The sequence below is a fragment of the Cynocephalus volans genome, chromosome 6 (assembly GCF_027409185.1).
Source record: "Cynocephalus volans isolate mCynVol1 chromosome 6, mCynVol1.pri, whole genome shotgun sequence".
Taxonomy (NCBI): Eukaryota; Metazoa; Chordata; class Mammalia; order Dermoptera; family Cynocephalidae; genus Cynocephalus; species Cynocephalus volans.
The window spans coordinates 26,827,968-26,849,603 of NC_084465.1; the positions used below are offsets into that span (position 1 = coordinate 26,827,968).

Genomic DNA, 21,636 nt, shown 5'->3' on the forward strand with positions numbered 1-21,636 from the left:
GGAGAGGGGAAAAAAAAAGCCCCCAATAATGAGTCACTTGATCTTACCACATCAATCTCCGTGTTGGAATGTCCCATGTTACAAACGATGCAGCTATTCTTCATACGGTCCAAGTGCTCTCTGGTTACCACATTCTTGTTACCTTAAAAACAGAAGATAGATCCACATGAAAAGGAATCAGTTGAACCCCTATCTCATACAATATGTAAAAATTAACTCAAAATGGGTCATAGCACTAAATGTAAGAGCTAAAACTATAAAATTCTTAAAAGAACACAGGAGTAAATCTTGGTGACCCTGGGTTAGCCAATGGTTTCTTAGGTATAAAACCTAAAGCACAAGTAACCAAAAAAAAAAAAAAGAGAGAGAAATTAGGGCTGGTCTGTGGCTCACTTGGAAGAGTGTGGTGCTGATAGCACCAGGGCCACAGGTTCAGATCCCTATATAGGGATGGCTGGTTAGCTCAATTGGGAGAGCGTGGTGCTGACAACACCAAGTTAAGACTTAACATCCCCTTATCAGTCATCTTTAAAAAAAAAAAAAAAAAGACAAATTGGACAACATGAAAATTAAAAATTTTTGTGCTACAAATGATACCACTGAGGAAGTGAAAAGACAACCTACAGAATGGGACAAAATATTTGCAAATCTCATGTAACTCATAAGGGACTTACATGCAGAATAGATAGGAACTCTTACAACTCAATAATAAAAAGATAATCCAATTGAAAAATGAGCAAAGGATCTGAGTAGACATTTCTCCAAAGAAGAGGTACAAATGGCTATCGAGCACATGAAAAGATGCTCAACATCATTAGTCATTTAGGGAAATGCAAATCAAAACCACAATGAGATACCACTTTACACTCACTAATCAAAAAGACAGACAATAACAAGTGTTGGTGAGGATGTGGAGAAATTAGAACCCACATGCATTCTTGGTGAGATTGTAAAATAGTGCAGTCCATTTTAAAACACCTTGGCAGTTTCTCAATGTTAAAAGTAGGATTAATGTTAAATGTTAAAAGTAGTTACCATATGATCCAGCAATACTCCTAGATATATATCCAAGAGAACTGAAAATAAATGTCCACACAAAATCTTGTATACAATGTTCATAGCATCATTATTCATAATAGCCAAAAAATGAAAACAATCCAAATGTCCATCAACTGATGAATGGATAAATAAAATTTAGTATATCCAATGGAACATTATTCAGCAATAAAAAGGAATAAAGTACTCATCTATGCAATTACATGGATGAACCTTGAAAACATCATGCTAAGTAAAAGAAGCCAGTCACAAAAGACCACATTTGTATGACTTCATTTATATGAAATGTTTGGAATAAGCAAATCTCTTTTTTTTTTGACCGATAAGAGGATTGCAACACTTGGCATGGTGTGGTCAGCACCACGCTAAGCCAGTGAGCGCATCGGCCATCCCTATATAGGATATGAACCTGCGGCCCTGGCGCTACCAGTGCCGCACTCTTCCCGAGTGAGCCACTGGGCCGGCCCGGAATGAGCAGATCTATAGAGAAAGAATGATTAGTGGTTGCCCAGGGCTTGGAGAAGGCAGAGGATAAAATAAGGTGTGACTGCTAAGGGTATGGGGTTTCTTTCTAGCGCAATGAAAATGTTCTGGAATTAGATAATGGAATATTGCACAACTTTACTAAAAACCACTAAACTGAACACCTTAAAAAGCTGAAATTTATGATATGTAAGTTATATTTCAACAGAAAAACTAGACTGTGGTAATAGCTATGCAACCCTTTGAAATTACTAGTAAACACTGAATTGTACAGTTTAAATAGGCAAAATGTATGGTATGTGAATTACATTCAAATAAAGCTATTAAAAAAAAAGATCCAGGGGATGGATGTGAATCAAGTACAGCTTCTTATGGTCCTTATTCTCTGCTTACAGCTCTCTCTGAGGATACAAATATATTTTTATTCTTAAATATTCTGATTTTCCTCCTAAAATAGAATTATTTTTAGAATTATTTCCTCTGGTTTATAGTTCTCACATAAAAATAAGTATCTCAGTATAAGCAATAATTTCTGCATATTCCTCTCTCAAACTCAAAATCTACCTTTTTGGGAATTAACACAATAACCTCGCCCACTTTCCCTCACCACGAAGCATTTTTTGCTCGAGCCTTGCCTTAATTACAGGGACTAGAGAGAAACATACATCATGTCTGCAGGTAAAATAAAAAATCAAATGTAAAAATTTAGTATCTTGCTTCCCAAATAAAACTCTACAAGTGAATCTCATCCCTAGCCATCCTCTATGTAGTTGAGGATGGATAGAGATTTAACCATTATAAAGGGAGGAAAGAAACTTTCCTGTAGAAATCATCTGACCTTTGGTCAGAGCTCTAAAGAGGTAGGAATAATGTGAAAGACAGGTTTTGTGGACTGCTATCTCTGGCATGCATGCATTCATTTATTCATGCACAGCTGGACAGTACAGGGATCGAACTCTGGACCTTGGTGTTATCAGCATCGTGCTCTAACCAACTGAGCTGACCAGCCAGCCCTTATTTCTGGCTTTTAGAGTTTGGTTTTGTTCAGAACATTGCCCATTATCTTTCACTTGCTCCATGAAAGCATTCCCAAGTGCCACCCCATTTAATATGTCATAATCATACCTGTACAGGTAATAACAATGTCCACTTGTCGGATAACCTCATTTAATTTCACCAGTCGAAATCCATCCATACTGCAGAAAAAAGCAAGATCAATTAACCTAAATAGGCAGCTGGGGAGCCTTTTGCCAGAGAACTTCAAAAGCTATTACCAAGTTCCTGTGGTACCTACGTTGTCACTTCTTAAGATAGCTAGACTATTTGTAGCAGTGAAAAATCCAAACCATTTTCCTAGTTCATACAGAACAGAAATAAAAGGTTCCTTCACATCACCAGAACTTATTTTTTCCTGATAATAGGGAGCCAGGGGTTACCATGAGGTTCCCTGACTGAGTTTCTAGAAAGAACCATTTAGCCACTGAATCTACTACCCCATTGAAACTGCTCTCTCCAAGATCATCAATGATCTCCTTAATGCCAGAAACAAAAATATTTCCTAGAGTCTTATATTACTTGATTTCTTCTGCTACATTAAACATTATTTGCCTTCTTAAAGCTCTATACTCCTTAGACTCCATGATACTTTTCTCTCTTGGCTTTCCTCTTACTTCTCTTATTGCCTCTTCTTCAGCCAACCTTTAAATATTGGTAGGGTATCTGCCCTTGACTCTTTTCTCTATTCTTTCATTACTCATCCATACTCTTCCCATATGTCCAAATGACCACTTATATAGGTGGTTGATTTGCACATTTATATCTTTAGCTTAGATCTCTCTGAAGCTTCATAGCTAAGGATCAAATTATCCACTGGATAGCTCCTTATGAATGTCCCAGAAGTATCTCAAACTTATTGTGTTTGAAAATAAACTCATTATCTTCTTTGTACCCCTAACACCACCTATTTCTTCTTTTATATCTTCTATATTGATCAACAGCATCACTATTCACCCAACTGCATGAGCCAAATAAACTACAATGTCCTAGCCTACTACCTATCCCTAACTGAAGTTGTCATCAAAACTTTTAATTTTGGAGTCAGTTCAAACTTAAGAATTGTAAGAATAGCACAAACAATTCCCATATACCCTGTACTCAGAGTTAGCAGATTTTACCCTTCATTTGGATTTGCCTTATGCTTCCTCATGATAAGGTTAAGGTTATCTAAACTAATCATGAAGAATACCAAAAAGAGCGCTTTCCAGTGTATCACATTGGAAAGCACCTGATGCCAGCCTTTTTTGATCATTGTTTTCAAAGGGGCAGGAATTACACAGGAAGAAGGTAAGGGGCTACTTGTTCACTGGTTCAAAGCATCCTGTTACTATTGCCACAGGAATTCTAAATTTTAGCTTCTCTGATAGTCTCTGCTCTCTCAGAGCAAAGCTCTATGACCTTTGAAAGACAGAAGCTTACGGTTAGTGGCAGACTCCCTTAGGATGTGGGCCCCTAAGATTAGATGTAGCATTAACCAGGCCATTCTTTGGAGGCAGCTCCAATCAAGATCAAATGTCACAAGGTGGTGTAGAGAAGGAGGCATGTCTCCCTTCGCGTGCTTACCAGGCTTGCAGGGCACAGATGGGGTCAATCTCAGTTACGTACACAATGGAGCCCATGGCTTTCAGAGCAGCACAGCACCCCTTCCCCACCTGAAGAAGGGAGAGAGCACACATAATAAGGAAAATCAATGAGAAAACAATTTCTTAAAGCTGCTGGTAAAGTGTACCCCTCTTTCCACCCCCAAAAAGGATTTCACTGAATAGATTCATGCTTGGGGAAAAAAATAAGAAAAACAAAGAAATGAATGCAGTTCATAAACAACCCCCTGGCCCCTGTTTAGCACATTCATGTGCATAAGAACACCCACACTCACGATTTATAATCAAAACACAAGCTAAAAGAACATCACAAACAGTGTTACTGGAACAAGTCAAAAATCAACTTAAGAAAAAATGGAAAAATGCAAAGGGAAAAAGAAAGACTGAACTTTAACCAGAGGGCCTCTAAAGTTACTTTTTCCCATCTAAAGTGGTAAATGAACGTACTCTTATGTCCATACAAATTAAAAATTCTAGACTATTTCAGCAAAATACACTTTAAACACCTGATAAGTGGAAGCTTAAACTTTACCTCTCCATAGCCACAGACCACCACTTGCTTTCCACCAAACATCATGTCTGTTGTCCTTTTAAGTCTAGGGGGAAAAACACTAAATCAGAATATTCTTTTCTTGTTTCTACCTTGAGGTTAGATTAGGTCTCTTTTTGCTCATGGTGTTTGTCTGTTTGTTTGTTTCCCATTTTGAAAGAAAGCCTAGTATCTACCCTAGAGAAACTGGTTAATGACCAGAAGGAAAGGTTGAGTAAAATAAATATTTTCTCACTCTTTGCCATTCAACCAATTCTATCTATATGTGAGGGTTTTTTTCTTTTTTCTTCATTTCTGGAGTGGTGCAGAAGGGAAGATGATGTAGGTTACATAGTACCTTTTAAATATAAAAGCAATATACATTTAGTTTATAATATTTTGAATATATAATATTTGGAAATAACAGATACAAAAAAGAAAATAAAAATAATGTAATTTTTATTTAGAAAATGACAAAGCTCTGCCTTAATGGAAACATTCTTCAAGCTTACTGGTTTAGAAAGAAAACATAAAATATAACAATGATAAATGAGTAACACATTTAGTCATATTAGAATGAGTCCCTGTTGAATGGGTCCCACATTAATTCAACCAGGAGGGTAATGGGCAATAAGGTGGAGGGTAATTTTGAAACATGTCAACACTGACTACAAAAGACAATGAATTTCTGGTGTTGATTCCTTGTCAGACATGTTCTACCTCTTTGTCTTTGATTCTCTGTGAAACTGATTCTTACTTTTCCAGGGTCTCTTGAAAGGAACTTGCAGGAGCAGTTTCTGGCTTCTCTTCAGGTTTAATCACTGTCAAAATTCAGACTATTCTGAGACAGACAGTTCTTATAAATATTTATGGGTCTTTCTACTTACTTATCTATCTGCTTACTTCTCCTGTTGAAAAGTCTATAAATGTCCCAAAGGCAAAGTAAAAATCCTGTCCCTGTCCTTTTTTTTTTGCATTTCTTTTATTGAAATGTATTGATTATATACATTAATGGGATACAGAGTTATATTTCAATACATGTATACAATGTGTGATGACCAAATCAGGGTAATTAGCATATTCGTCATTGCAAAACTTAACCATTTCTTTGTGAAAGTCCTGTCTTTTTTAATGATATGGCAACTCTACCAATAAAAACTAATTTAACTCCATGCTCCACCATGAAACTCATTAAATATCAATTAAGTAGAGGTAATTCTTATTGAGTGAAGAGCGTAAGTCTAGCTGGGCTATTACCGTACTCAAAAGTCATGGCTTAGGAGAATGGTCCCGGAACGGCTAGCACAGAAAGGAGAATCAAGAGATCCCATTTCTTAGCCTCCTTTGCTTTGAATGCCCTCAATCCTTTTCTCCTCTCTTCCCAAAGGAAGATACTCTATCTTTGCCATTACAAATGACGGTGTGGTAGAAAGGAAACTTCATCAACTTACTCTGTAAATGACAGCTAGGCTAACAGACCTGAATGGATTCCAGTTAGGCAGTGATTTCCCTGTGTTTGCAGGGACCCCAATCTGACTCAAGATTCAAGGATAAAGGGTAGAGAGACCTCAGCCAAGGAAGAATTTTTGAGGGGGCCAGGATAGTAAGCTGTCTGGTTGTCTGGTGGTATGTAAAAGACACAGCAAGTCTCTGACTTCTCTAATTCTTCTAGCCCCATAACCCACCAGGAGAGTTCCTGAAATACTATTTTATGATCCCCAAATCATATCTGGGTTCCTTTGGAACTACTAATATATCCTTATTTCTGCCAAGTGGAACCTCAATCTCCAGAAGGCTGTACTTGCACTATGTTTTGGCAGTGCAGCCCAATTATGGAAGTGTCCTCTAGGAGTCGGTGGGGTTTCCCTCATTGTTGATGGTGTGGTATCTAATCAGCTCAGAACTACAGAAGGTATATCACTAATACCTTCCTCATAAGGACTCTCCATTGGCTTGAATGTCCTCTCCCTTCCACTATAGTCCCTGGTACATAGTTTAACCTCTTCTTTAATTTCTCCTGCTCTCAACTCCTCTGAGGAACAACTGCCCTTGACCCAGTTGGGAAATTTTTCACTATCTGAAGGCACCAATGAGCTCTTACCACTCTGCAGGTTTCTGTTGGATAGCTGATGTTCTCCTGTTTCTTCACTGTTGAAATCTAACTTTAACTTCTGTTCCACTGTTTCTGTCTTATCTCACTTTCATATATTTGACATTAAAGAATCTTACCTATAGGGTAAACCCTACTTAAGAGGGACTCTGTCCATTTTTATGAACTAGTATAGGTACCTTTATGCATCTTTTACTGAATCTATTATAGGCAGATATTAGGCTCACAGATTTAGGACTTAAAAAATCTGAAAGATACTTAGTTGTGGATGAGTAAATATTTTAATGAAATATACCTAGATTACTATTGATTTGATCAGGCTCAAGGTATTCATCATAATAACCCTTACATGTGGACCGAACTAGGGACAGTCTATAAATAGACTGATGGTTTGAGATTTATTAAAATGTCTAGTCTATCTGATGATAAGTAACAATAGCTTGAATTTGCATTGAACATTCCACAAATCAAAAAGATTTCAAAGCAAAAAGCTTCCTCTAAGATCTAACTCAACCCTAGAAGTTACTGAACAGAATTCTAGAAAGAAGAGCAAGGGAATTAATATTGAGCAACTTACCCTATCTCATTCAATTCTCATAATAACTCTATGAGATAGGTCTTACTGTCACCATTTCACAAATAAGGAAATATGCACAGAGAGGTTGAATAACTAATTCCGGGCCTCATAGTTAATAAATAATTGAGCAAGTACTCAAGCTGAGGTCTTTCTCGATCTAATGTACGTAGTGTTACTATACAGTAAATTGAGTGAGGTCCATACTGGTCAGTAATGTGGCCCACAGGCCCTTTCTTCACTTTTCCATTAACTTATATATGGTGGAATCATTAGTCTTGGCAATCTTCTAAGCCAACTTAATGGTTTCACTTAGGGAATTATAGGGTCTTCATAGCAAGAATGAAGGAATGTGAGAACATTAGTGTGGAAACAGAAACTCGGTATTAGAAGAACACAGTATTTGGTATGTACCTATGTAGATTTTTTCAGGCTTGCAATCCTTACAGATTTGAAAAACTAGAAATGCCTCTGGGAATTGACTCTTTGCTCACCACAAGTTTCCAGATGGCCAGATAATTATATGTTAGTTGGAGCTTACAAATGGCAATGTGACCTAGAAAAGGATCACCAGGAACCTTTACCAAACCATCAAAGATACTTTTTTTGTGTGTGTGTGTATGGCTGGCCAGTATGGGAATCCAAACCCATGACCTTGGTGTTATAAGGCTGTACTCTAACCAACTGAAAAGATACTTATTTACACTGACTTTAGTTAATGACTTGAAGGCCGGATAGGGTCACAAAGTAAGAACTCTGCCCACCAACAGATAGGAGCTAGTCTCATTTCTTAAGAGAAATAGATTTTCTTGTAATCGTGATAGCAATGGTAGCTCTGGGTTATAAAATTTGGGGTGTGATGTGGTGATAGATCCAGAGGTGCTACATGAATCATTTACACCTATAACCAAACTAAAAAAAATAAGAACCATAAATCAACAACTTGAGTTCATCTCAAAGATAGTAAGCATTACCCATCAAGAATTGATTCACGGCAACAGTATAGGTTGTCAAATTTCTGTTTGGTGACTGAGTCATTGACATTCATGGCTGGAACACACAGCTTCCCAGCTTTGGACAGTTGGTATAGCCTGAGGATGAGGAAAGTGCAGAAGAACATAAAACAATAAGACATTAAATCTACCACTGGTTTTATATCAAATCCCAGAAATATGTTAGTTGGGTCAGCATGAGAGCATGACTAGCTTCGTTCTATTGGGTGTATACTGAGAAATAAAGAATATCTTTCTAGAGCCTATATATAGCTTAGCAACAAAGATTTTACTCAAAAATCATGTGGGGAAAATCCTTGACCCACTTCTAATTTTTAGCACCTTAAATGTAAATTTTTAAATTGCATATTAATTTTATTCCCTTTTTTAATTATAAAAGGAGTAACTTTAAGTACTATTTTAAAAATCATGCATAATCCCACTACTCTAATGCAACAATTTTAACTTTCAAATAGTCTCAAATTTATAATCTTTGTAAATATGTATACAGGAGTTATATTTTAAACTGAGTCAATCAAAAATTAGAAGTATGTGTTTTATTCAAAATGTATCCCTTTCTAAGAGTCTGAAGATATGTTATAACCCACAGTTTTACATATTCAAAAAGATCACAATATATTGAAGCAGTGATGGTAGGTTATTCAGAATTTACTTCCCTAATACTTTTATTTCATACTTTCAATTCTTTATGGGTGAATAATAGCAAACAGAAATTATTCCAGTTTTACTCAGGGAATTATTGTTCATTTGAGAAACAGAATCCTTGCTCTCTGTGTAACAATGTAAGCTCTATGAGGGCACAGGTTTTTGTTTTGTCCACTGCTAGATTCCTAGCACTTACAGCAGTTCCTGGCTCACTGCAGAGGTTCAATAAATATTTATTGAATAAATAAATTTGGCCAAAAAGGACAAATAGCCATTTCATTATAACAATTAGAAAACATGAGGACACCACTTTTCTCCCCTCTGCCCCCCTCACTATTTTAGGTTTGTTATTTAATTTTAAAAATGAGTGTGCAGAATCAGATCTGGTCAACTCAAAGAAGTTTGCAGTTTTTAACATAATATGTTCTATAGGTATGTGATTACAAGATTATATGTCTAGGCTGTATAAATCCAGGTATGCCCATGTCAAATCTTACCTATGGACTCCAGTAACACTCTCCTCTACTATGCCCTTGATTTTCTTAAACATGTTGGGATACTTTTTATAAATCCAGTGAGTAAGATCCCCTCCATCATCCAAGATCTGCAATAGTAAGCATCAATACTGTCATTAATTTTGCTGAAGGCTGAAGGCTTCAGTCCTTCTCTGGGTCTTGCATCCTAATTTCTAATTACCAACGTACAGATATTTCTAATTTCCCATACGGTTATGAAAAATAACTTAAAAGCCAGAACTAATGCAATAATCTATGAAACAGTCATTATATTGACAATGAAGAGTGAAAGTAAAAGACAATGAAGGGTGAAAGGCCAATATTAATTCTCACATCCAAATGACCTTCCCACATGACACATCCTACCTACTATACCAAAATGCACAGCAGTACAATGAGGATCTTCTTATGGATTGATAGCTTAAGCGGTTATCTAGACCACTAGTTCTTGAAAGTACTATAGATCTTCAGAGAGCCTACAGTTGACATTGCAGATTTCTATTAGTTAAATTCAAGACTCTAAATATATTTAGTCAAGGCTTAGTTTAAATAAAAGGCCAGATAATTAGACTCCCTCTCAGAACAATGGCTTATAAAACTATATTTGTTAATCCTTTACTTCTCTCAAAGTACAGGCACGCTCCCACCCAGTATATCAGGCAGCACTGTAGGGTTTTGCCTAGCACAACCTCATACTCTGTATAAACCAAATTAAAAATAACCAGGGAACTGTGCAGCACGTAGGTGTGCAAGCATGACTCTGAACAGCTCATCACTATTTCAGGTTGGGATTGAAGATAAGCACAATGCTGTGCCCACTGGAGCTTTCATCAGCAGAGGAAAGTTTCTGAATTATAAATAAGCTAAAGAAAGAACAGCTTAGACTACTATCAGGTACTAGGCTATGGGACTTGAGCCCTTCACTGGGCTGTTAGAAGTGCTCAGAAGACTCTGCAAATTGTTATATCCATTCTCCTGGAAAATCTGCACAGAATTGAGTTGCTCTCTGCTGGCACTCCCCGCTTCTGGAGTCTCATCGATTATCAACTCTAAAGTGCCAAAAATGCCTTCTTGGACCCAGGTATACAAAATCCCCAACCTCATGTCTACCACCTGATCTCTTCTTTGCTTCTGCTCCTGTTGTTGATTTATTTTCTTTGACTCAATGAAATCTTGCTTGAGAACAAGGATCCAACATTGGACTTTCATTAAAACTCTTACACTTGCTCCCTATTACAAGTAGAAACCTTCAGAACAGATGCCCTAAGAAACTGAAAGTCTCTTCTGAGTTCTCTTTCCCTTTCTGCATGTATGGAAACCCTTATGGAGTTTTGCCTTGCAGCCTCTCATCCACAGCCACAAAAAAGATCACAGACGAAAAAGATTAAACAATTGGAAACTGTGTTAAGTCCCACTATTCTTGTCCACTTTTCCCATTTAACAAAGGTGCCCGACAGAGGCAGGTGTTGCTATCCCTAATATTTCTTTAATGAATGAGGCCCAAAATTCTCACCATGTAATTCTATTACAGATAATTCTTGTCATCAGGGAATCTTCCTGAGATTGGAAAGCAAGGAAAAGTACTATATTTTGATAGGATCCAAAGAGATATGGGTCCTGTTTTCTGGAGTAATGTCTGTTTTTGTCCTTGCTTACTATTGTCATTAACCTTTCCAGCAGTTTGTGGGGGCTCTACAGTTTGTAAAAGTTCTCTGGGTACAATCTCATGTCCTCTGCATTTATAACTGTAAACTTAATGTTTTATTCCCAGGAGAAACCCTCTGGCATTTCTTTTTTAGTGTCTGTCAGTCATACTCCCTCCTGACACTTAAAATTGTTGGAATGAGCTGACTCATCTTACAGCCACTGTCATCCCCACCCCCCACCCCTGTAGGAGATGAAGGGTTTAACCCAGTTTCCTCAAACCAGCACTGGTGCAATGTGACTGGGATGACAGATTTCAGAAAGGGGCTGCTTCTCTGCCAGGTGAGGCCTGCTCTGCAGTCTTTATCAGACAGCAATAGTAGGACTAGAGCTTCAAGGATTCTTTTTTCAGTTGATTCCCTAGTTTCTCCTAATTAGGAGAAATTACTAATATGCAAAATTGTTTGCAAAGTAGGAGTACCTTATACTTTGGGTAGCTTTCACCTCTCAGTGAATCTAATGTGCTTACCCGCCTTTAAGATTTGATCTTTTAAAAAATGAAACAAAAGGAATGGGGCCGGCCCGTGGCTCACTCGGGAGAGTGCGGTGCTGATAACACCAAGGCCCTGGGTTCGGATCCCATATACGGATGGCCGGTTTGCTCACTGGCTGAGCGTGGTGCTGACAACACCAAGTCAAGGGTTAAGATCCCCTTACCGGTCATCTTTAAAAAAAAAAAAAAAAAAAAAAAAAAAAAAAAAAAAAAAATGAAACAAAAGGAAAAACAGGAAAACTTAAAAACCCAAAACTTTGCCTGGCCGTGCGCGTGTGCGCGCGTGCATGCGTGCGTGCGTGTGTGTGTATTTTGGTGGCTGGACAGTACAGGGATGGAACTCTGGACTTGGTGTTATCGGCACCATGCTCTAACCAACTGGGCTAACTGGCCAGCAGCTAGTCATGTTTTTCAAGAAATAAAGAGAAGAAATTTGAACTTGGAAGCTTTTCAGGTTTACTACAAATTCAGTATATGGATTCTAGAGAGATAGCTAAGTACCTTTGGAGCAAAAGGATTTTTGTTTGGGTTTTTTTTTTTTGTTGGGTGGGATGGTTGCAATGGTAGGGGATGGAAACTCATTTTCCTTGCTTTTTAATCAGCCATGTGTGAATCCTGAGCAGTATTTTATTTTATTTTTTTGGTGGCTGGCTGGTATAGGGATCTGAACCCGTGACCTTGATGTTATAAGGCTGTGCTCTAACCAACTGAGCTAACTGACCAGCCCTTGAGCAGTATTTTAATGTACTAATGAATATGAATGCTTCTAACATCAGCAACAACAATTAAGGCACTTTGAGGTTATGAGAGGTTAAATACTCTTAGGTTACCCTAAGCATAAGCATCTAATTCTTCTAGAAACCCAGGTAGAAATGGAGCCATTTTCCTTCCTTTTTGTTGGGAAACCTTCTCCCAGGCCATAGCCTCCACCCACCCTCACCTTGTACAGAATTATGTTAGCAGAAACCTGACCCACCATGTTTGGCTGCCAGCCCTCCACATTCACACATCTATCAATGCACCACCAAAAGTCATCTTCTGATTCTCCTTTCCAAGCAAAGACAGGAAATCCTGAGAAAAAGAAACAAAGATAAATCATTAAAGACTGAAAAAGGAGCTGATCCTGAAATTTTGGCAAGACATTGCTGGTCTTCCCCAATTCCATACTCTCTCATTCCGCTATATTCCTTGGATTGGCTTTCTTCACTGATTAGCATTGACTTCAGCCCCTTTATCCATTCCTTTGTCTTTGGTGATCATTCTGCTCTTGTTAGCTCAAAGAGGACAAGCAAAATGGACAACACTATCATGGCTACGAAAAATATGACTAAAGAGAAAAAAGAAGAAACTAGAAATAAGTACTTCTCAATCCAGTCAGACTGGCATTCTCACCATTTCCCAATTACACTTTGATCTTTACTTTTTTTTTTTTTTTTTGTGGTTGGCTGGTAAGGCGATATGAACCCTTAACCTGTTGTTACTAGTACCATGCTGATCTTTCTTATTTCTACACTTTAGTCATCCCACCCTCAACATCAGGAAAACCCTTACACGTTTTTCCATTTGCTAAGATATTGCTATACTTTATAGCCCAGTGAACTGTCATGTTCCTAATGAAGCCTGATTAACCCAGCTGGAAGTGAACTCTTAAGGAATCTGAACTTTTCTAAGCTCCTTGTTTGTGTATTGAATATAGATTTATAATCTATTGTGGCATTTATCATTTGTCCTTGTGTTATCATTTTCTATATACGTGTATTATCTTCTTGACCACAATATAAGATTCTGAGGGCAAAGACATGTCTCATTTGTCTTTATATCTCTTAGAATAGGTCAATTAGCATTTGTTTAAAAAAAAAGGAACGAATGGGTATGTACAATTCAGTGCTACGCATTTAATATTTGTGCACTTTTCTATCATACATACATCAATAAAACTTTATAAATGAACGAATACAAATGAAAAACAAATGAAATGCTAAGAGTGCTAATCAAAACAAGAGACATGCATACTCGATTGGGCTTTCCCAGTGTTTCCAAGGAGCTCTGAAGCAAGTGTTTTATTCTTTGATCTGTGCCGCCAGAGAGTGAAGCAAAAAGCTGGCAAGATCCAAATTTCTCTATTTTTTTTTTTTTGTCCTTCAAGTAACAGTGGATGTTGTGATCAAATATTAATCTGCCAGGTCAAAAGTCCTCTTTACTGCTCATGCAAAAACACTACACATTAAGTCACGGCAAACTACTTGCTGGAAAACCTGCAGGGCCACAAAACTTTGGCTGAAGCATTTTCTTCTCTAATGCATATTACCTTAGACGGTGAATAGTGTTCACTAGTACTCTACTATTAGTGAGTCAAAGCAAAGCATTAACTAACAATGGAGTTTAGACATAGGTAAATATTTTCAAACTATAAAATAGTAAGTTAACTAGACCATTTTTGACAAGAGAAGCCAGAAAGAGAGAAAACTCATCAAGAATAGGGATCCACTTCTTTCAATCTCCTTTATTGTTCATCTTCCTTAAAGATTTCTATTCAAACAATGGAACTTTCTGGAAACTTACGTTAGCTAAAGACATAGAGAACAAGCAAAAGACCTTACCACTTTCTGCTAGAGCAGCAGCTACTTCATTGAGAGTGGAATAGATGTTGCAGGCAGCCCATCGGCACTGTGCTCCCAGAGCACCCAGAGTTTCCATAAGCACCTGTATTAAAGAGAAAGCAGGAGATGAGCATGCCTGGGCGAAACAACTGGTCAAGGAGACTATGCTTACATATTTGACAATGAGAAAGTACATCAGGAATAATCAAACTGCACTGCAGAACTCTTCAGTATTCTGAAAAGAGGGCAAAGATTGGGAGGAGGCATGGGAAGAGACTCCAGCTGAACTATGTGCTTTTATCTATCAAACATATTGGCCCTCTCCATAAGATTTTATTAAACTGAGGACTTCAGAGCTAAAACCTTTTTTTTTTTTTTTTTTTTTAAAGATGACCGGTAAGGGGATCTTAACCCTTGACTTGGTGTTGTCAACACCACACTCAGCCAGTGAGCTAACCGGCCATCCCTATATAGGATCCAAACCCATGGCCTTGGTGTTATCAGCACTGCACCCTCCTGAGTGAGCCACGGGCTGGCCCTAGAGCCAAAACATTTTTTAAAAAACATAGATGTATAGTGCTTCTGCTTAGGATGTAGGATACTGCATGAGAAACTCCCACCCTAACAACAAGAAAAAGCTGATAATCTACAAAGCCATACTTTCCTTGAGCCCATGAAAGAGCTGAGGTCATAAAGAAACCAAGTGAAATGAACTCCAAAGAGTGATAAACCCTTTTTTTTTTTTTTTTTTTGTCTTTTTTGTGACCGGCACTCAGCCAGTGAGTGCACCGGCCATTCCTATATAGGATCCGAACCCGCGCCGGCGGGAGCGTCGCCGCGCTCCCAGCACCGCACTCTCCCGAGTGCGCCACGGGCTCGGCCCAGTGATAAACCCTTTTAAGGAGAATTTGGGAACACTGTTAACACCTCTGGTGGAACATGGGAGGGAGAGGTGGTTACCATACATGAGTGTAAGAAAAAAATTAGCTAAATTGTAATAATTAGTAAAGGCTTTTCTGTGGGAAAGTGTGCCAGTCTGGAATTTTTGGTTGCACCAGGCACAAGAAGATTTCACACTTTCATGCAAGCTCTTTTTTTCAGGGGCTTCCACCCAGTGCTCACAAGACTGGGGGCAGGGAACTGATTGGCTGTGCTCAAAGAAAGGCATAAAACCTGGACATTTTTCTACACTCTTTTCTCATAGGAAGCAAATCCTTAAGCTATAGGAAGAAGAACAGGAACTGTTCCTGCCATCAGAGAACAGGCAAAGATCTACTGCTTCTCAGAGAGTAGAAAGAAGCCTTCTTGGGCCCAGGATGGTTCACTGATACAAAGTAAACATTTGCTACCTCTCCAACTCTCTATGAGGGGCAGGAAAATATCTCCTTCCCAAGACCCACCACAGATATAACGTAAAATTTGGCTGTTACAGAAAAGAGAGGCAGGAACACTGAGAAAGACCTGCCATCACAGAGGCCTGCTAACACTAAACCTGGACCAGGAGATCTAAGAATCCCACTTGCCCTCACCACGAGCTTAGCTCCTGGAAACAAGAAGCATTAGTCCACTACTACAGGTGGGTCAGGAACTTGAATAGAGAGCCCCCCTGTGGCATGCATGTGCAGAAGCAGCTGAAAGCTGAGGGTGAAGCAGAAACACCGAAGAAAGCCTTCTGGTAACCTCAAATCACAAGGTAACAGCAGCCCACTGCTGGAGGAATTTGAAGCCTATGACACACAACAGCAAAATATAACTTCAGCCCAATTCATGACTATAATGGAAATGAATATACTACCACTCAATAAAAAATTTCAGGATACACCAAAAAGGTGGCAAACAACAACAACAACAACAACAACATTATGAAGAAATAATCAATAGAGCCAGACTCTCTCATATGAGCCAGATGTTTGATCAGACAGGAACTTTAAAATAACTATGATTAATAAGTTTACGTTCAAGAATCTAGTAAAAAAGATGGACAACATCCATGAACAAATAGGAAACTATAAGAACAAGTCAAATATAATGCCAGAAATTTTAAAAAAAATCAGAGATTAAATAAGAGTTCTTTGAACAGGTTTATTATCATACTGGGCATGTCCAAGGATGGAATCAGTAAATTTGAAGACAGATCAATAGAAATTACCAAACTGAAATACAGAAAGAAAAAAGAGTGGCAGAAAAAAATCAAAACAGAGAATCCAAGATGTATGGGACATTATTAAATGGTCTAACACATATGTATAATTGGAGTTTCAGAACACAAAGAGGGTAGAGGACAGGGCAAATGAAATACATGAAAAGTTAATGGGCTATTATTTCCCATTATTTCCCAGAATTAATAAAAGAGGATCCAGGAACAATGACATCCCAATAGCAAAGAGCATGTTAGTGCCCAGGTCCACAAAAAGGAGCCAGGGCTCCTTGAAGATACGGCTTATTTCAAGGCTAGGGCAAGGAATGTAAAAGATGAGCTTAGATCATTTTGTACCAGAAGCAAGGAACTGCTCAAAGAATGAAAGAGACATGTCGAAAGACAAAGAACCCACAATGAAGGGGCTCCTCGCTGGCTAAACGGGACAATATGAGCATTGAAATAAATAGTAATAGTAATGGATTATAACCCATTAAAAAAATAGAAAAAAATTATTCCATTCAAATAAAAATAAATGAATGAATAAATAAATCAAATGTTTGATGAAGAATGGGATATCTGAAGTTTCATAGTACTACCTCACAAAAAACTTACTAACTTCAAAGAGGAAAAAATAACTTTTACAGTGGAAAAGCCTGGCACTCACTATCTCAATCAAGGGATCAAAGTGAACATCGTCAGTTATGGGACAAATCAAAATCACGTGCCACTTGATAGGATTCAATGAGAAAAATGCAGCATCACTTCTGTGATATTCCTACCAAAGATGCATAGCCTGAATCTAACAACAAGGAGACATGACAAAACTCCAAACTAAAGACATTCTACAAAATAATTCATCTGTAATCTTCAAAAGTGTCATGGTCATGAAAGTCAAAGAAAGACTGAGAAACTGTTCTGGACTACAGAAAACTAAAGAAACAAGACAATAAAATGTAATATATAACTGTGGGCTAAATTATTTTGTTATAAAAAATAACATTGGAGGGCCGGCCCGTGGCTCACTTGGGAGAGTGTGGCGCTGACAACACCAAGTCAAGGGTTAAGATCCCCTTTACTGGTCATCTTAAAAAAAAATTTTTTTTTGTATTTTTAAATATTTCTACATCACATAAAATTTCTTTTTCTTTCTTTCTATTTTTTTCTTCCAAAAGATGACTGGTAAGGTGATCTTAACCCTTGACTTGGTGTTGTCAGCACCACGCTCTCCCAAGTGAACTAACTGTCCATCCCTATATAGGGATCTGAACCTGCAGCCTTGGTGTTATCAGCACCACACTCTCCCAAGTGAGCCATGGGCCGGCCCTCACATGACATAAAAATTCTAATTAAAAATATATTCTAATTTAAAAAAAATACTTGTTGTCCCACTGATTTAGGTTAATCTGCTCAAGTAATTTGTCCAAGGTCACATAGTCAGCTAACAGCATAACTATTCATATGCCTTCATTTCTAGTTTATATTACCCTTCAATATTTGATCCCAAGTTTTGCCTGTTTTATTTTTCACCTTAAAGAACTTCTAAATTCCTATAACTAGGATTCCTGAGTTTGTCAAACAAAATAATGGTACTGAGAATACTACAAAAGCAATATAAACTAATTAGAAAAGAAAAGTGTTTGGAACTGAGAGTATAATAACTGTGAGTAAAGACTGTTGGCTATTAGGGCTCAAACAGGAATGAAGGAAGGTAGGAGTGGGAGGAGAACAGAGCTTAAAAGCTGATTTAACCTGACTTCAAATCATTGTTTAATATGTTGAGCTTTCAGAAGGAGAGAACAGAACTATGGTTACTAGAGGTGGGAAAGGGGGAGAGGGAGGAGGTTAGGGAGAAATTGGGTAATGGACACAAAGAATAATTATGTTTTGTAATGATGAATATGCTAATGATCCTGATTTGATCATCACATACTGATAGTCAACTCTGTACCCCACAAATATGTATAATCAATTATGTTTCAATAAAAAGGAAAAAAAAGAAAAATATTAATGTAAAAAAACCCCACCACCACAACAACCAAATCATTATTGTTTGGAAGGAGTAGCAATAGAATCAGGTTGGAAAAAAACTACGTAGCTCAGTTGGCTAGAGTGTGGTGTTATAACACCAAGGTAAAGGGTTCGGATCCCCATACCTGCCAACCACAAAAAAAAAAAAAAAAAAAAAGGAAAAAGAAAAAGAACTATGGAAACACACCTAAAATATGTAAATAGATCCATGTCTATTAGAAACATGGATAGGTAATCAGTAACTATGATGGTTATTTCTGGAGCATGGGGTTATAGGAGATTTTATCTTTCTACTTTATATATTATGGTAATGTTTGAATATTGTAAAATGAACATGAACTACTTTTGTAATCAAAAAAATAAAATAGAGATTAAAAATAAAACAAAGGAAAATTCCTGGGTTTTTCAAAAGGAAAAAAAAAATGCAGGGTGGAAACAATAAAATACTCTTAAAATTGGTAAACTAATTGTAATTAATCCATTTGGGAAAAAATAGAGAAGGAACCCTAAAGGGCAGTTATGTTCAGTGAGCCTGGGGATATAATTTGGCAACATGAGACAGCAGAGAAGCTTACTATTTTAAGTTACCACACTGAAGTCTCATGTCCCTGACTGACAAGGACCAAAAAAGGTTTTCAAGAATTTTTCTGCCTCAATTCATTGGTCTGTAGCTCCAAAAACAGACAGCTTTTCAATTTATTATATTAATTTTGAGTAGTCAAGGTACTCTTTTCCTCAGAGAACATATAACCTAGAAAAGTCTCATAGTGAAGATGCTAACAGTAGCTGTCTGTATCTTGAGGAATGTCTACTGTCCTTAATCAGGAATGTGACCACATAAGGTTGTGCTTCAAGAGAGACAATCTTTTGAAAGTTGATCTAGCCATACAGATAATCCAGATCTTATAAATCTCATAGAAGATTCCATACCATTTTTCAATACAACAATTTCCCTGCAGTGGTCTCATTATGGTTGACAACTCAATACCTATTACATCTTTGAAGATGACTCAAAAGAGGAGATTTGGAAAATTGTGCGGACATATTTGGTTGTTACAGTAATTGGGAGGGGAATGCTATTGGCATTTAGTGGGCAAGGCCAGGGATTTGGACATTCTCAAAGTCCAGGATGGTCTCTTACAGCAAAAAACTATGCCACACCTGGTATAATTTTTAAAAGTCCCAATGAAAGTTCACATAGGTGAAAAACCTATTTATCATTATCAGAGTTTAGAACCTAATTCCAGGAAGGCAACAACTGTATATCAAGAGAAAATTCATACTTTTCATTGTTGTTGTTGTTGTTATTATTGTTTGGAAATTTACAAAAAGTTGTTTATTATTTCAGAAAATCCTATAATTTGGCAATGGTGCTCTGATGCTCTGGAACCAATAACACATTTCTACCTGTCCACATTTGTAGCACTCTCCTTCAAATGCTATGAAAAGTACAAGTGTTTGACTATTCTACTATAGCTGTGTCCAAGCACATACTGAAATATGTACATTATTTGACTATAAATTACTTTCCTCTTATTATTTCTTCATATTTCAGTTAACATTTTATATTGATTTTTAAAAAATTATACGTACCTATGTATATTATATCTGAATTTCACTTCAAGGTAATTCAGGGGCACCACAAAATATTTTTTTATAAAAAGGGGATATTAAATCTGTTGAGGGTGGGAATCACTGGTCTAAGCCAATCATGGTAATTCAGGTGGAGCATGGGCAGCTGATCCATTTCTGCTCAATGAGACATGATGGAGTATCCAGGAGGACTTCTGGGAAAAGATTCCTTGCTCTTGGGAAAGAGGAAGAAATTTTCCTTCTTCCTTTACATGTCAGCTTGTGATCTCACTATCAGCTGGAGGATTAATCAAACACACTGAGGCAGCGGCTCCAAGAGAATCACAAGTGGTAAAATTGGAGCCCTGAGATCCTGTGTCTGAAGTCCGCCTTCCCTCTGGACTTTTAGCTAAAGTAATGTAATAAATTCCTTTATGTATAAGTCAGGTGGAATCAGGTTTTCTCTCTCATTTGTAGCTCAAATCAGCCCAACACATAGGGCTACCTTGTAGAAATGACACTGGAAGGGAAGATAAGGGGAGGCAGTTGTAAAATAGTAGTGAAAGCATGAGCTTGCTTATATTGATATATTGAAGTTCAAATCTTGATTCTGTGATTTACTAGATCTATAATCTTTGAAAAATTACTTAAACCCTCTGGGTTTCAGTTTCCTCATTTACCAAATGGAAATAGGTATACCTTTTTATGTGGTCATTATGAGGATCAATAAACTAATAGTTGTTAAGCTCTTAACTTGGTGCTCAGCATGTTGGAAGCACTCAATAGCTATTGGTTATTGTTAACTATTGTTATTAAGAGAAAGGAAAAGAACTCACAGCAGTTTGAGCAGTGATGTGTGTGCAACCCACAATTTTGGCTCCAGCCAAAGGCTTTTCTCCTTGAGCTCTCTTCCTCAAAGCCATCAGTGCAGGCATTTCTGGAAAGGTCCAATACATACATAGCAATATTAGAGAAGAAGGAATAAGATAAAAAAATAAACAGAAAAACTTACTCTTAATTAAGATCCTTCCCCTGATCAGGTTCTCTATTAGATTAGGTTCCTTAAGGGATCAAGACATTAAACTTGAATTTTCTTTTATAAGGTGCTTTCAGAGGCAAATGCTCCAGGGTTCTGATTCCCTACGTTCCAGTCCTTATCCTGTTTCTCTCCTTTTTCATTGTATATCGATTCCTTCTAGGCCGACCAGAGTTGACTCCCTCCCCAAAGTGTTTCCTGAGTTCAGATCTCTTTTGTTGTAAGTATTCTTAAACTGAAACTTCACAAGCTACCAGACCCTAGCACATAAAAAGAGATTAATATGGACAAAAAGACAGGCAGCTTGAGAAGGAAAAGATGCTTGCTTTCTTTACCTTGTTCAGCAATTTCAATTTCTCTTCGTCCAAACTCTGCCTGTTTGATGTTCTTGACACAGAAGTCACTGCTTCCCTTAGAGTTCTTTTGCTGCTTGTCCCTGGGGGATGTCTCATCATCAGAGCTATCTGTATATGAAGCCGCT

At 37.6% G+C, this 21,636-nt stretch overlaps 1 protein-coding gene across 7 annotated transcripts in view; it reads right to left on the reverse strand.

Moving 5' to 3' along the window:
- The window catches only part of AHCYL2 (adenosylhomocysteinase like 2), a 205,879-nt gene that overhangs the window by 13,096 nt on the left and 171,147 nt on the right, over positions 1-21,636 (reverse strand). For all 7 annotated transcript variants that reach the window (XM_063099313.1, XM_063099315.1, XM_063099310.1 and 4 more), the window contains 10 exons: positions 21,491-21,634; positions 20,956-21,056; positions 14,380-14,482; positions 12,756-12,850; positions 9,565-9,671; positions 8,384-8,500; positions 4,729-4,792; positions 4,159-4,247; positions 2,665-2,735; positions 48-142 (listed from right to left, as the gene is read on the reverse strand). In XM_063099313.1, coding sequence (XP_062955383.1) covers positions 48-142; positions 2,665-2,735; positions 4,159-4,247; positions 4,729-4,792; positions 8,384-8,500; positions 9,565-9,671; positions 12,756-12,850; positions 14,380-14,482; positions 20,956-21,056; positions 21,491-21,634 — 986 coding nt within the window. The remainder of the gene's footprint in view (positions 1-47; positions 143-2,664; positions 2,736-4,158; positions 4,248-4,728; positions 4,793-8,383; positions 8,501-9,564; positions 9,672-12,755; positions 12,851-14,379; positions 14,483-20,955; positions 21,057-21,490; positions 21,635-21,636) is intronic.